Raw genomic sequence first — 14,348 nt, 5'->3', positions numbered from 1 at the left:
CCCACGTTAGACTGAGTTGGCACACAATCCTAAAGGACTATGCATGTCATGTTCCTGCCTCCCACAACCACCAAGCCGGTGTCCACAAGTCTTTCCCACATCTTCCCAGAGGTGTAGACTAGGTCTAGACCTTCTTCACTCCCACAAAGGAGCTGGTACAACTGAAGACACTTACGAAAATCAACAAACCAGGAAAGACAGGAGCATGTCTGAGGAGTCCCACCCATGCTAACACTATGATGGGCGCCCAGACACCCACAATTTACATGACCACTGGCAAACAATTTACCATCTCCTGCCCAAGTTTTCTCACTGTGAAAGGGCTGCTGTGTGAACTAAACAGACACCTGACACATGGTAACCACCATGTTCTCAGTCCTTGAGAGAAAGACAACCACACGACCAGCGCAGTGAAGCCCACCTCAGGAAAGGAGCTGAGAAGCAAACCCCCACAAATGCTTCTTTGGTGCCCCACACTGCCAACAATGAAGCTCCAACACGTGCAGCAGCAAAAGCAGAAGAGCTGGCAGCTTTGCAACACCCATGCCAGGTGAACAGTAACTGTGACCTGGGCAAGGGCTAAGACAATCTGGATAAAATCTGAGTTATTATTTTTCCTGTGCTTGTTTTCTTGTGCATTGGAGGGGACGGTTAGAGACAGAAAGCTGCATGCAGAGGCCTGTGCAGGCCTGGAGCTGTCAGTCACCCAGTGTGGGTGCTGGAATCAGACTCAAGTCCTCCGGACAAGCAGTAAGCACTCCTAGCCCTGAGCCACATCAACGCCCCTGTACTTCTTTCTTTCGTACTCTGGAACTGGAGTCACAGATGGTGTCGGATGTGGCGTGTGAGTAATAGGAACTGAACCTGGGTTATCTCTCCACCTTCTTTCTTTACTTTTGAGACAGGGACTATGTATCATCCTAGGGTGGCCTCAGACTCAAGCGTAGCCAAGGATGACTTTTAGTTTCTAATCCTGCTTCCACTTCCCAAGTGCTGAGGTTACAAGTGTGGGCCACCATACCCGGCTTATGTGGTACTGGTATACCAAGTACTTAATGCATGCTAGCCAGCCATTGTATTAACTGAGCTAAATTCCCAGACACTAAAGAACCTTTAAACTACTGCTACCCTGCACAACTCTTTCATTTGTATTTATTTTACATGCATGGTACTCTGTTTTCATATAGACCAGATCCAATCCCATGACAGATGGCTCTGAGCCACCATGTGGCTGCTGGGAACTGAACTCTGAATCCCTGAAAGAGCAGCCAGTGCTCTCAGCCAATGAGCCACCTCTCCATCACACCCTCTATGCAATTCTTTTTGGGTTTTTTTGTTTTGTTTTGTTTTGTTTTTTTTTTTTTTGGTTTTTTTTGGTTTTTCAAGACAGTTTCTCTGTGGCTTTGGAGGCTGTCCTGGAACTAGCTCTTGTAGACCAGGCTGGTCTCGAACTCACAGAGATCCGCCTGCATCTGCCTCCCAAGTGCTGGGATTAAAGGTATGTGCAACCAACGCCCGGCCCTATATGCAATTCTTAAGGATAAGCTTTGTTTGTTTGTTTTCCCTCTTGGCTATTTGTTTCTCTGTGTAGCCCTGGCTGTCCTGGAACTTACTCTGTAGACCAGGCTGGACTTGAACTCAGAGATCCTCATCTCTGCCTCTTGAGTGCTAGGAATGCAGGCGTGCACCAGCACTGCCCAACAAGTCACTGGGCTGTGAAGGCTCCTGCTTACACCCATAGCACCCGGCAGGGGCAGCAAGGGTGGGTAAAGGACAGAGACTAGGGGACAGAAATATGCCACTATTAGGCAATGCTTTCAACAAGTCCCAGCAAACACTTTTTAAGGAAACTTCCCCATTTTCAGAAGCCTACATGTTACATGCCACCTTCTGTACCACTTACAACCTGCCATAGCTCTGCAAGCAACTGGGGATGCAGAGTGAACTCCAAGTCCTATTCTCTGTATGACTCACTTGTTATGCAGACAAATCCACGGTGGAGCCCTAAGTAGTGGTTATGCAGTGACAGAAAACAACGCACGTTAGGTCCAGAGTGACAGAACACCAAGGGTGCACAGGACAGAGTTCGACCTTACACGGGACAGATGGTGTCTCCCATAAGGCTCCACGAGAGGCGCACTACAGACCACGGGGGATCCTGTCTCACCCCCTGCTGCATTTCCCCTCCTTCTAGCTGCCTGGTTGCTGTCTCAGTGCAGACTTGGTCTCTCTTTGAAAGAGGCCTTTCTCCACCCCGTGCCCTGCCACCTGCACTGTGTCAACTGTCTGCTGTAATAAACTGGTGAATGTTGTTCAAATATGACTTACTTGCTGAGGCACTTCAAAGGAAGAGAGCCTGGCTGGCAGGCAGGAGGACTGCCTTTATCCCCAACACCACAAAACAAAGCCAGCATGACAGCACAACAAACACTCAAGAGGTAGAAACAAGAGCAGTCATGAGTTCCATGCCAGCTAGGCTAGAATTAAAGTTCCAGGCCAGTGAGGACTATGCAATGAAGCTATGTCCCAAAAGTAGATGGATGATAGATAGATAGATAGATAGATAGATAGATAGATAGATAGATAGATAGCATAAAGCCAGGTATGACAGTATATACCTGTCATCCCAGCACTTGGGAGACTGTGAGTTTGAGACCAGCCTGGGCTACAGAGTAAGGTCTTGTCTCAAAACAAAAGCAGAATTGGCCACCAATGTATCTCCAGCAATTAAGAGGACCTAGTACCCAGGGGTCTCTTGATGAACACGAGCTGAATTATTCAGTCCTAAATGCCTCTTTCCTGCACAGCACCCCAGCCACTCCGCACAGGGATCCTCCACTCCGCAGACCCCTCCTTTGCTAACACAGGACAAGGCACAGATCAATGACTCTGTACAACACATCAAGCCCATTCGAATGCCCAGCATGTAAGAAGATTCCCTCACTGCCATGTCATTTAGCAGCAGGTGAAGAACAGCCACACTGTGCTTCTATCTGGCTTTTGACAAGGACGCCTTTTTAAGGACAACTCAAATAAGGTCCGTGGTCCTGAAGTCCACATAATGCAAGGCTCATCCCCCAGATGAAATATGGAAATGGTACCGACATGTTTAAAAACAATGCTTTCTCGTAAATTTTGACCAACCCTCATACTTATTTTTTAACAGCATAAGCTCACAGTCCCAATTTATGTGTTTCATTGTATTATGTATTTGCTCAAAAAACAAGCACCAGGCCTGAGACAGCTCAGCAAGTAAACCCAGCACTCTCCTCACTAGCACCAGGCCTGAATCAGATCCCCCCAGCATCCACAAAAAAAAGCAGCCTGTGGCTACAAATCTGTAACCCAGCACTAGGAAGGCAGACAGTTAAATCCTGAGGGAGGGCTGCCCATCAGTCAAGCCAATCAGTGAACTCAGGGTTCAGTGAGAGGCCCTGTCTCACAACACAAGACAAAGAGCAATAGAGGGCACCGGTGTCAATCTCTAACCTAGACACACATCAGCCTGCTGCAGCTACCTCATGTACTCATAGAGAAGGCGTGACTCCATCCAAAACCACAAGGTGAAGAACAACTCCTTAATGAGCTGCCTTCCTAAGTGGTACACGCTGGTAACTTCCAGACTCTCTATATTCCAGGCCTAGGCAAATGATGAGCAGTGACATTTATGAGGCAGCTCCTCACTAGTGCAGGGAAGAGCAGACTACACCCTGAGGTGCAGAGGGTCACAGAAGAGGCACTCATAGTTGTCAGGGTAAAATAAACAGCAGCGGACACAGATCTCTATGTGCACACCAAGCACCCAGCTCTTGCTTCTAAATTCCATTCTAACAGAACCCAGGACCATGGGAGTAAAAGGAACCTCTGAGAGTGAGCATGGAGTATGCAGGACCCAGTGAGTAGTCTCCCGGTCAGTGAGGAGGGTGCAGCCTTGCACTTGCAGGGCGGCAGACCTCAGGCCCTACGCCCTCTTGGCTCCAACGTGTGCTCCAGTCGCTATATGCTGCTGTGGATGACAGGCTGAGAGGTCAGAAGCATGAGCCAAAATAAACCCTTTCTCCTCCTGAGTTATTGTTTCTGATATCTGCTACAGTAACTAAAGTTGATCACACACAATAGTGTGAACGTGTGTGAGTGTGTGTGTGTGTGTGTGTGTGAGAGAGAGAGAGAGAGAGAGAGAGAGAGAGAGAGAGAGAGAGAGAGAGAGAGAGAGAGAGAGAGAGAGTATGTGTGTGTGAGAGAGAGAGAGAGTATGTGTGTCTGTGGTTTTTCAAGAAAAGGTTTCTCTGTGTAACAGCCTTGGCTGTCTTGGAACTCTCTGTAGATCGGGCTGGCCTGGCTGTGGATGTTGTTAAAGTCACTGTCTAAACATAGCTAAAATCTTACCATAGGGAAAATAGAAAGAAAAAGAAAAACTATCCAAGGTGGGGAAATTCTTTTTGTTTTGGTTTGATTTTTGGTTTTTCGAGACAGGGTTTCTCTGTATTGTTTTGGAGGCTGTCCTGGAACTAGCTCTGTAGATCCAGGCTGGCCTCGAACTCACAGAGATCCACCTGCCTCTGCCTCCCAAGTGCTGGGATTAAAGCTGTGCGCCAGGATAAGGTGGGGAAATTCTAATAAAAGCTCTTTTAGAGCCAGGCAGTGGTGGCGCCCTGAATCTGAGGTACACTACACTGGTCTCCTACTCTGTAAGTCTATAAATACGTCAAAATTCAAAAATACAAATGGCATTAGCTGAGAAAAAGAGACCCCATCAGGAACAGAACTGCTGTCTGGGTAAATGAGCACCAGCTAACGTGGGGCCTTCTGTGAGCCCCTGTGGCTGCTCCCTCTTCTGCCTCTCTGCAGCAAACCCCCAGTGCCTGACACACTACAGCGTTTAACATACAATGCCATTTCCACTTATTAGATTAGCCTTTAAAGACGTCAAACTTCTGCTCTACTGAAACCAGCATCACTAGCGACCAAACACCTTCCTCCCTCGTGTCTGGAATAGCAGGAGGGTCCGTCCACAGGGCCACAAGCTGCCCTGCATAGACTCTAGTTCAGACTCTACCAGGTGACACTGAGGAAGAGATGCTTCCACCCATTTTGGGACTCTTTCACAGCACACTGTTGAAAATAAACATGGCACATTTTTTAAAGCAGATGCTTAAACTCTAGGGGATGGTACTCTGACTCCTGAGGTTCACATGAGACACTCAGGGGCAGCCTCATGGGCTTCCAGTGCCAAAAGAAGAGAGAACTGACAACTGGGCCATCAGCACATACTGGGCAAGTCTGAATTTAACCCCACATCCCAGTCAGAGTTCCTGACTCTACCTACCTCTCTCAGGTCAGCTGAAGGGACAAACATCCTGCACTCTGCTGTGGCGGCCAAATTTTCCACCCTCAAGGACTCGGGTCTCAGTCGCACTGAGATTACCAACAGCCCCCTCCATCTCTGCTGTCACCCCCTGAGCCCTTTACTCCCACCCCCAGGCACAAATCTGGGTTTGACATTCCCCAGGCATCCAGGCAGGAGCAGCTGAATTTAATGTTGGTCAACGTGTCAGGATCCATAAAAATGGCTTCCCATCATCCTGGCTTAAGGGCAGGGAGTTCAAAACTATCCTTACTCTTCCAAGGTTAAAGCCATAAGACCTAAAGGCCTAAAACATGGCTACTGTAAGATATTTGGTCTTAGGCTTGGATGTCTTATCTAAATAACAAGAGATTTGATCTAAGGTGTGGTTACTCTTAACCCTCAAGGCCTAACCGATTTACTTTAAGGCACTGTTACTAAATGTTCAGAGAATTAAGAAAGTCTGTTTGTTCCTTGTATCATGATAAAGAAGTCTTCCCATTTTAGGTTGGGATATATAAGAACATTGAAGAATAAACCTGGGGTGTTCAGTATTCACTGGATTTCCCTCCCAACTCTATCTTTTCCTTAGTATCTTTACCTGTTTCTCAATCCACACCCCCACTCCACCCCACCCCTACCCCCACACCCCCACCTACACACACACCCTCCACCCTCCCTTAGGTACGAATTGGGCAAGTTGGCTGGATCCAACTAAAGCTCCCTAAAGTCGAGTCCCTACAGATGACCTCTCAACTCGTTACTACAAATGTGAGATTTCTGTTTCATACACAGGACTCAACACAGGTGACAAATTTATTTGATATGAAATTCCCAGTAACAGCATCACTCTCACCTATAAACATCATCACTGACACACACATCAGTGTATCATAAGTGGGTGACCATCTATCATCCTAGGCAGCAAGACCCAGAGGACAGAGTACAACTCATGCAAACACTCAACCTTTCTGAAATGACTCAAAACAACTAACAGTTCTCCTGCTCACAGAGGGCCGACTGTGGTCTCCTCACGCACGTACGCAAGCACACACGCACAAACCAAGGCAGGCATGAAAGTCTAGAGCTACTGGAGCATGGCCTTGGCAGTCACTCTGAGGCTACATGTCAGGCAGTGACTGCCCAATCACACATGCTTCAACACAGCATAGGCAAGCCACACCCAGCTCCAATGCAGAGACCCCATATGCGCCTTGTGCAAAGATATTAGAAAGACAGCTGGAGCCGGGCGTTGGTGGCGCACGCCTTTAATCCCAGCATTCGGGAGGCAGAGGCAGGCGGATCTTTGTGAGTTCGAGACCAGCCTGTTCCAGAACAGCCAGTTCCAGAACAGCCAGGGCTACACAGAGAAACCCTGTCTGTGAGTGAGTGAGTAGCAGACTAGCTAAGTCTTTTGGTCTCTTCTAATGTCAGTTAAGTCACCACCTGACCTCCCCGACCTCCTCCACTACACACCTCTGAAACTTTTGCCAGCAGCGCCCTTTATGCTCTTCTAAAGAGTCTTGGAGGCCCCCAAAGAGGTTTTTTTAATGAATTACATTCATCAACACTTTCTGTATTAAAGGGCAAAACATTTTCAAATGTAATATGTTATTAACTAATTTAAAAGTAATTATAAACTCATTATTTATTCAAACAACTAACATTCTGTGAAAAATAAGAATATTTTCAAAAGTGCTAGTGAGACAAGAGGCTGTGTTCTCCATTCTTGTGAGTCTCCTGAGCCTGTAGCTTTGGCGAGGACAGCTGCAGTCCATCTAACACGTGTGTCCACCTCGTTCCCAAGAGGAAGACCTACAGCCAGAAAGGGCAGGAGGATGCAGACATCCCAGCAACAATCGGCTGCTCAGTACGTGGTGCTCTGTGAAGAGCTGAACCCATCTGAATGCTAAAGCATCTGTGGCCCCGCACCCCACACAGCCCTCATTGGCCTATTGGTTCCTAGAAACACGTTTAAATGTTGCTATACTCCATTCTACAGTATCCAAAAAAAAAAAAAAGCTATACATGTGTTCACATCATGTTCTCATTAGAGCACTCTTTAAGTATTAGATCTGTCAACTTCCCCAAGGTTTTTCAAACTCTAATTTTCATTTGAATGCTCAAATCTCACTGGCAACAACATTGTCCAATGTTTTCCTTAAAACATTCGCTTGGTTCATTTTCAAGAATACAAATACGTCTTCCAACTACATAGACCTAATACCCAAAGAGGGCGAGTCACAGTGTTCATTAACTCAGTAGCTGGCCCCTCCCCTACAAGTCTGCAGTGGGTTAGTCCGTCCACAAAGGCAGAACAGGAAGATAGGAGAAAGGGAGAGAAAGCCCTCACTCAGGAATCTGGCTGAAGCCTCCTGCCAGGAAGAATGTTAGTACAATTAACTGCCTGTGGCCCTTCTCCCTTCCCTGCAATTTTCTAGGAATCTCATCAGAATTCTCACTTACGGGGAAAAGATATGAAGGAAATTCCTTGTGCAACCCTAATGGCTCATGGTTTTGCCTTATCAGACTCTAATTCTATGCAAGACATCTCCAGAACCACCTTGCTTATCTTTATCTCACTAATCCAAAAAGAGAAAAGGGGGCAGGGGGGAGGGTTAACCTGAGAGCCACCAAGATGGCTGCTGCTAAGAATTGTGTCTCTAACATAAGGAGCCCATTTGGGGGTATGACTTACTTTCTCTGACTCTGCTTTTGTTTTTTTCGATGGTTGGTCCTGACTGTCCTGGAACTCAGTCTGTAGACCAGGTTGGCTTCAAACTCAGAGATCCACCAGCCCTTGTCTGGGGAGTGCCAGCACTAAAGACAAGCACCCCCACACCCAGCTTCAGTCCTCTTTGAGGGGCACACGCCCATGCTCTCTCTTTCTCCTGAGCTCCTTCCTCTCTGTCTCAACCTCAGGTCTAACCCTGCATTAAAGATCTTCAGTGAGATCTTCAGTTCTGCTTCATCACTGAGCCACCTCTTCAGCCTGCCTGTAAGAACTATTAAGTACAACAGTAAAACATAACAACCTTTTACCACCAGCCCATGAAAGACCCATGTTTAACTCTAATTCATGTGTTTCTAGTTACTTGACAATTATATTCCCCAAACACTATTGATACACATATGTAGCATTACCCATATACAGAACTAACCAAACAACAATCTAAAGTCACTTAGTAATTAATGGTTCAGTGGTTTAGAGCACTGACTGCCCGCCCTTCCAGAGAACCTGAGTTCAATTCCCAGCGACCACATGGTGGTTCACAGTCATCTGTCATGGGATCTGATGACCTCTTCTGGCCTGCAGGCGTGCATGCAGATAGCGCCCTCATATACATATAAATAAACAAATAGATCTGGAAGGAAGGAAGGAAGGAAGGAAGGGAGGGAGGGAGGGAGGGAGGGAGGGAGCGAGCAAGGAAGGAAGGAAGGAAGGAAGGAAGGAAGGAAGGAAGGAAGGAAGGAAGAAAGGAAGGAAGGAGAGAAAAGCTGGCCCTGGTGATGCACATCTGTAACTCCTAGCATTCAAGGAGACTAAAGCAAGAACTGCTGCAAGTTAGGTGCCAGCCTGCATTATACGGCAAGTACCAAGGCAGCAGCCACAACTACTAAACAAGGGCCATCCCCCCCCAAAAAACTTTCTAGCTCCCCAAAGAGGAGGGCACACAGAACAACAGCCACCAGACACCAGACACCCAGCCGGCTGATTAGTCTTTGAGCATGAGCTACGCTTCTAAGCTGCCCAGTTTCATTCATTTGTGCCACCTTCCCACTCTTATGGCCGTTCGCTCCATCCTGCAGCCTCTATTCAGGAGACCCTGTGACAGCAAGTCTCACAAACTTACTGAACACGTTAGGTGACAATTTTCCTCTTCATTGAACAACCTGAAAAGGCCAGAGGCAGCAAACTGTCTTCCCTGATTTTCTGAATAGCAACTCAGGAGTTACTAAGAACTAACATCCCCCCACCCCCACCCCCACCCCAGGCAGGGTTTCTCTGTAGACCAGGCTGGCCTCAAACCCAGAGACTAGCCTGCCTCTGCCTCCTAGGGGCTGGGATTAAAGGCCACCACCCAGCAAACACACACACACAGTCTTTTGTGCTAGGCATTAGTGGTGCACCAGCTCTCGGAAGGCAGAGGCAGGTGGATCTCTCTGAGTTTGAGGTCAGCCTGGTCCTCAAAGCTACACAGAGAAACCCTGTCTTGAAAAAACAAATAATAAATAACAACAACAACAATAGGGTTGTTTACATGCACAAAACTCTTGAGTTTGATTCCTAGCACCAATAAAACTGGACATGATAGTACACACCCCAGCCCAGGATCAGAAATTCACGGTCATCTCTGACTACATAGCAAGCCAGCCTGGGCTACAAGAAACCCTGTCTCAAAAAAAAAATGTTTTTTAAAGTAATGCCTACATTAAAGTGCAGCCTGGTGATGGTGGTGACACATGCCTCTAATCCCAGCACGTGGGAAGCGGAGGCAGAGGAAGGTGGATCTGAGTTCAAGGCCATCCTTATCTACAGACAGAGTTCCAAGGCAATCAAGGTTACATACACCGAAAGCCTGACTTGAAAAAATTAATTTTCAAGGTGCCCATTAATGTATCTTAAACAGTTTGAGTACACGTTTGGGTGGCAACAGAAATCACATTTCCAAAGAAGAGAAGTGAAAATTTAAATGAAAACTCCACTGACAAATAGGAAAAAAAAAACAGAATCGCTTTAAAACAGATTTTTTTTTTGGTTTTCGAGACAGGGTTTCTCTGTATTGTTTTGGAGGCTGTCGGTCCAGCCTGGCCTCGAACTCACAGAGATCCACCTGTCTCTGCCTCCCGAGTGCTGGGATTAAAGGCGTGGGCCACCACCGCCCTGCTGAAAACAGATTTTATAAATGCATTGCAACCAAAAAATGTTTTCTCTCGCCAGTACTAGATATGTCCACAAGACAAACTTTATGCCGTCTCCCTCAACCGTCAGCTTTGATTATCCATGTTGTTTTTGTTCTTGAGACAAGGTTTACACTCAGTAGTTCAGGCTGGTATGGAACTGACTGTGATCCTCCTGCTTCAGCCTGCAAAGCCCTTACCATGCCCAACCTACACTGCTTTAGATTGAATTTTTACAACCTTCTAAACTTCGGCCCCCAATCAACAACCAAAACACTGGTCGCTGCTAGAACTATGTCCATCGTTCAACATCGTACGCATGTCTAAAACAACCGCCTCCTGTAAACATACGCACAAACCAGAAACAAATGACACGACAACCCCAATTTTCTCTTCTATACTGAAAAGTTCACAGGAATGAAAGAGGCCCGGAAGGAGTAAACAATTAAAAATAAAAAGGCTAACTGTGTGCCGGGGGGGTGGTGGAGCATGCCTTTGATCCCAGCACTCGGGAGGCAGAGGCAGGTGGATCTCTGTGAGTTCAAGACCAGCCTGGTCTACAAGAGCGAATTCCAGGACAGCCCTCGAAGCCTCGGAGAAACCCGATCTCCAAAAACCAAAAAAAAAAAAAAAAAAATCAGACGACAAAAGTAGACTAATCACGCGGGTTCCAGTGTTATTTCCCAAATTGTCTTTCCTCTAAGGCTACCAAATATCCTACAGTACAATAGTTCCTAATGTAATTTCTCTTTTTCCTGCATTAAAAACTTCGTTTGAATTAACGAAGTAACGTCGTCGAGCCAAACCAGCCATATACACCTAGGTTCAGCCACAACCGGAGTCTGGAATAGCTTTGGGGTTTTAGTTAGCGTGCAACATGTGGCTTGGAGATACCACCAGTTTTTGTTTTGTTTTGTTTTGCTTTTTCCTTCCCCAAAGAAGCTGTTCTTGCTCAGAACTTTCTGACTCTTGGGGGAAAAAAAAGAAAACTCCCCAAGTTCCGAAGAGAGGTGCCACGGTGGGGGGCGGGGGTCCCGCTTACCCGGTCCTTCATCCTCCAGCTCTGCGCCAGGGATTTGGAGCCTTCGATCTTCTCGCAGTGCCTTTTCTTCATGAAAGCCAGGGGCAGGTTCCAGTCCGCGACGTCGGCCTCCTCTTCCTCCCCGAGTCCCACGAGCGGCGACGGCAGCATCTCCGACTCCATCGGGGGCGCAGGGGGAGGAGGGGACGTCCTGGGCAGCAGGCGCTCGAGGACCTCCAGCCTTAACGACGAGGCGGCGGGGGAGCCGGGACCCGTGTGTGAGGGAGAAGCCGGGAGCGATCTGGGGGCTGGAGGGGGGAGAAGGCGCGTCCGCTTCTCCAGCTCCGGGCGGGAAGGCGCAGGGGGCGGGGTGGGGGTCGAGCCCGGGCGTGGCGGGTGTGTGTGTTGGGGGGGAGGAACCAGCAGCTGCGGGCCTGGGGACGAGCCCGCTCTCCGAGGGCCTCCGACGCCTCGGCGGATCCCGGGACGGACGGACGGACGGGCAGGGCAGGGCCGCCCCGCGGTTCTCCGACTGCGCCCGGCCCGTCTGCGGCGGGTTCCGGCGGCTTCGGGGCTCGCCCGCCGGCTCTCAGCCCTGCGGGTCCCGCACTCGTCTGAGGGGCTGCAACCGGGGCCAGGACCGGCCCATCGTGCCCGCCCGCAGCCGGCTCCTCAACCCCGGGTCCTCACGGCCTCCGGCTTCGCGGCTCTCTCCTGCCCCGGGGATGAGCCCTCGACACACGCACGGCACGGGCCTGCGAGCCACACCGGGGGGGAAAAACTGCGCTGAGGAGGTCACGGGGAGTTTTGCCCTCTGCTCTGAAGCGACAGTGAAACTCCTCTCCTCAGCACACCAAGGGGGACGCCATATTGCCCAGGGCCCGGCATGCACCGCTGTCTACGGCGCGTCCGGTGAACCAAACCTCCTCAAAGCGTTCTCGCCGCTCTTTCTTTCTACACCCCCCCCATGCCTCCCCCAAAGGAGGGCTGGGAGGGCAGAGTCCCGTCCTCCCCGCCCCCACTCCGTTACCCGGGTTACCACGTCCTTGCGCCTTAGTTGATCTCCACTAGCGCAGAAGACTGGTGTTAACAAAAAAAAAAAAAAAAAAAAAAATCAAATCGATCCTGCGATGGAAACTATGTCCGTTCAGTTATCTTTAAGAGCTTTTTGCTATGACAGACAAAGCTGTGTTCCTTTATAGTAGAGTAAAAGACCACTTTGTTTCGTCCTGATTTTAAAATGTGTTTTAAAACAAAAAATCAGAAAGAGCCATTGATGGTAGACACATAAGACTGGGGTCCTTTTTTGGTTTTTGTTTTTGTGTTTTCAAGACAGGGTATCTCTCTGTGTAACAGTGTGTCCTGGGGATTCACCCCGTAGACCAGGCTGGCCTCGAACTCACGGAGATCCTCCTGTCTGCTGGGATTAAAGGTGTGTGCCACGTCCGCTAGTCTTTGATTATGAATCTTTGTCTGATCTATCTTTTGTCTGAGCAGTTTCTACTTCTTTGGCTACAGCTTCATGTACAGACCACTAAAGCCTGTCTGCTCACTGGAGCAAGCCTGGCGCATTCCTGCTCTGTCTCAACTCAGTAAATCTCAGTTACTGACATATCCTGAGAACTGTGTTGGTGCAATGGGAATATAAACTAACTGTGACATGTGGTGTCAGCCTTGCAGAACCAGGGTGCTTACTGAGACATTCTTAACCTTTAGCTACAGTTCAGGCAGGCAAAGGGACCCATCTCATCTCTGCCTCCAGCTTTAGTGTTGGAGGAGCCTCTGTTAGAGAAGTTTCAAGCTGTGTGATCTCAGTCTTAGGTTTCTGAACTGCAAATTTTGGATGGCACTATTAACAAAAACTACTGAAAGGATAAAACCACCTTGTGAAGATGCTTAGGTCAGTCTAGGCTATAGAGTGAGTCCCTGTTTTGGTTTGGTTTGGTTTTTCAAGACAGAGTTTCTCTGTGTATCTCTGGCTGTCCTGGAACTTGATCTGTTCCCTCTGTGGGTTCAAGCTGGCCCTGAACCCACAGAGATCCACCTGCTTCTGCCTCCTAAATTGTGAGATTAAAGGCATGTGCCACCACGACCCAGTTAAATCCCTGTCTTAAAAAAAATTCCGCCGGGCGTTGGTGGCGCATGCCTTTAATCCCAGCAGAAGCAGGCGGATCTCTGTGAGTTCGAGGCCAGCCTGGTCTACAGAGCGAGTTCCAGGACAGCCTCCAAAGCCACAGAGAAACCCTGTCTCAAAAAAAACCAAAAAAAAAAAAATTCCCAAGCTAGGCATGGAACCCTCCTTTAATCCTAAAACTAGGGAGGCAGAGGCAGGAGGATCTCTGTGAGTTCGAGGCCAAGCTCCTCTACAAATGGAGTTCCAAGGCAGTCAGGACCATGACACAGGGAGACCTACCTCAGAGTGTCCCCATCGTCACCACAGAGGCTTTAGGACTTCCAGGATCTCCAGAAGAAATCACAACTCATGCTACCTCCACCTTATTCCTCTGCCCTATTTTGCAGTCCTGATGCCCAGAGGTGCCATACCCACATGGTTCTTCCTCCAACCTTGGGCTGCAAAGGTCTCTACTGCAACCATTTTGCAGGAAGTCGCAGACACAGAAAAGCCGTGGCATTAAACCCTCACAAACACAGGCAACTCCACCTCCAGGCTCTCTGACACCCTCTTCTAGCCACTGTGGGTACACACACAGACATGCACACACACACATACACACACAAATAAATTCTTTAAAAAAAATCTAGGTGAATACATCTCCAGGAACAATACTTACGACTGACCTCTGACCTATGCACACATGTACTCACACACATACACACACACACACACACACACACACACAAAAGCGTATGTGAACTTATACCAAAAAAATAAAAAAGAGATTAGGTTGCAATGGAACCTACTACCCTAGACCCCTGAATCATGGGGTTTAAGAAGACAGAGACTTGGGGTTTGGATTTTTTACTTAGGCAATGTAGTCAGAGCTATGAACAGGAGACAACACTCTCTCTGAAGTCTCCTCCAATGACTGGGTTTCATCCCACACACACTACACACACACA

The 14,348-nt window shown here is 48.4% G+C and overlaps 1 protein-coding gene across 1 annotated transcript in view; it reads right to left on the bottom strand.

The window, feature by feature from the left end:
- Rptor (regulatory associated protein of MTOR complex 1) overlaps positions 1–11,693 on the bottom strand; it is a 231,918-nt gene extending 220,225 nt beyond the window's left edge. Inside the window, exon 1 of the mRNA XM_040750158.1 lies at positions 11,289–11,693. Coding sequence (XP_040606092.1) covers positions 11,289–11,450 — 162 coding nt within the window. The 5' untranslated portion in view covers positions 11,451–11,693. The remainder of the gene's footprint in view (positions 1–11,288) is intronic.
- Between the last annotated feature and the right edge of the window lie 2,655 nt (positions 11,694–14,348).

This window comes from Mesocricetus auratus, unplaced genomic scaffold (genome assembly GCF_017639785.1).
Source record: "Mesocricetus auratus isolate SY011 unplaced genomic scaffold, BCM_Maur_2.0 Super-Scaffold_100007, whole genome shotgun sequence".
NCBI lineage: Eukaryota > Metazoa > Chordata > Mammalia > Rodentia > Cricetidae > Mesocricetus > Mesocricetus auratus.
This window is presented reverse-complemented; position numbering and strand designations above follow the sequence as displayed.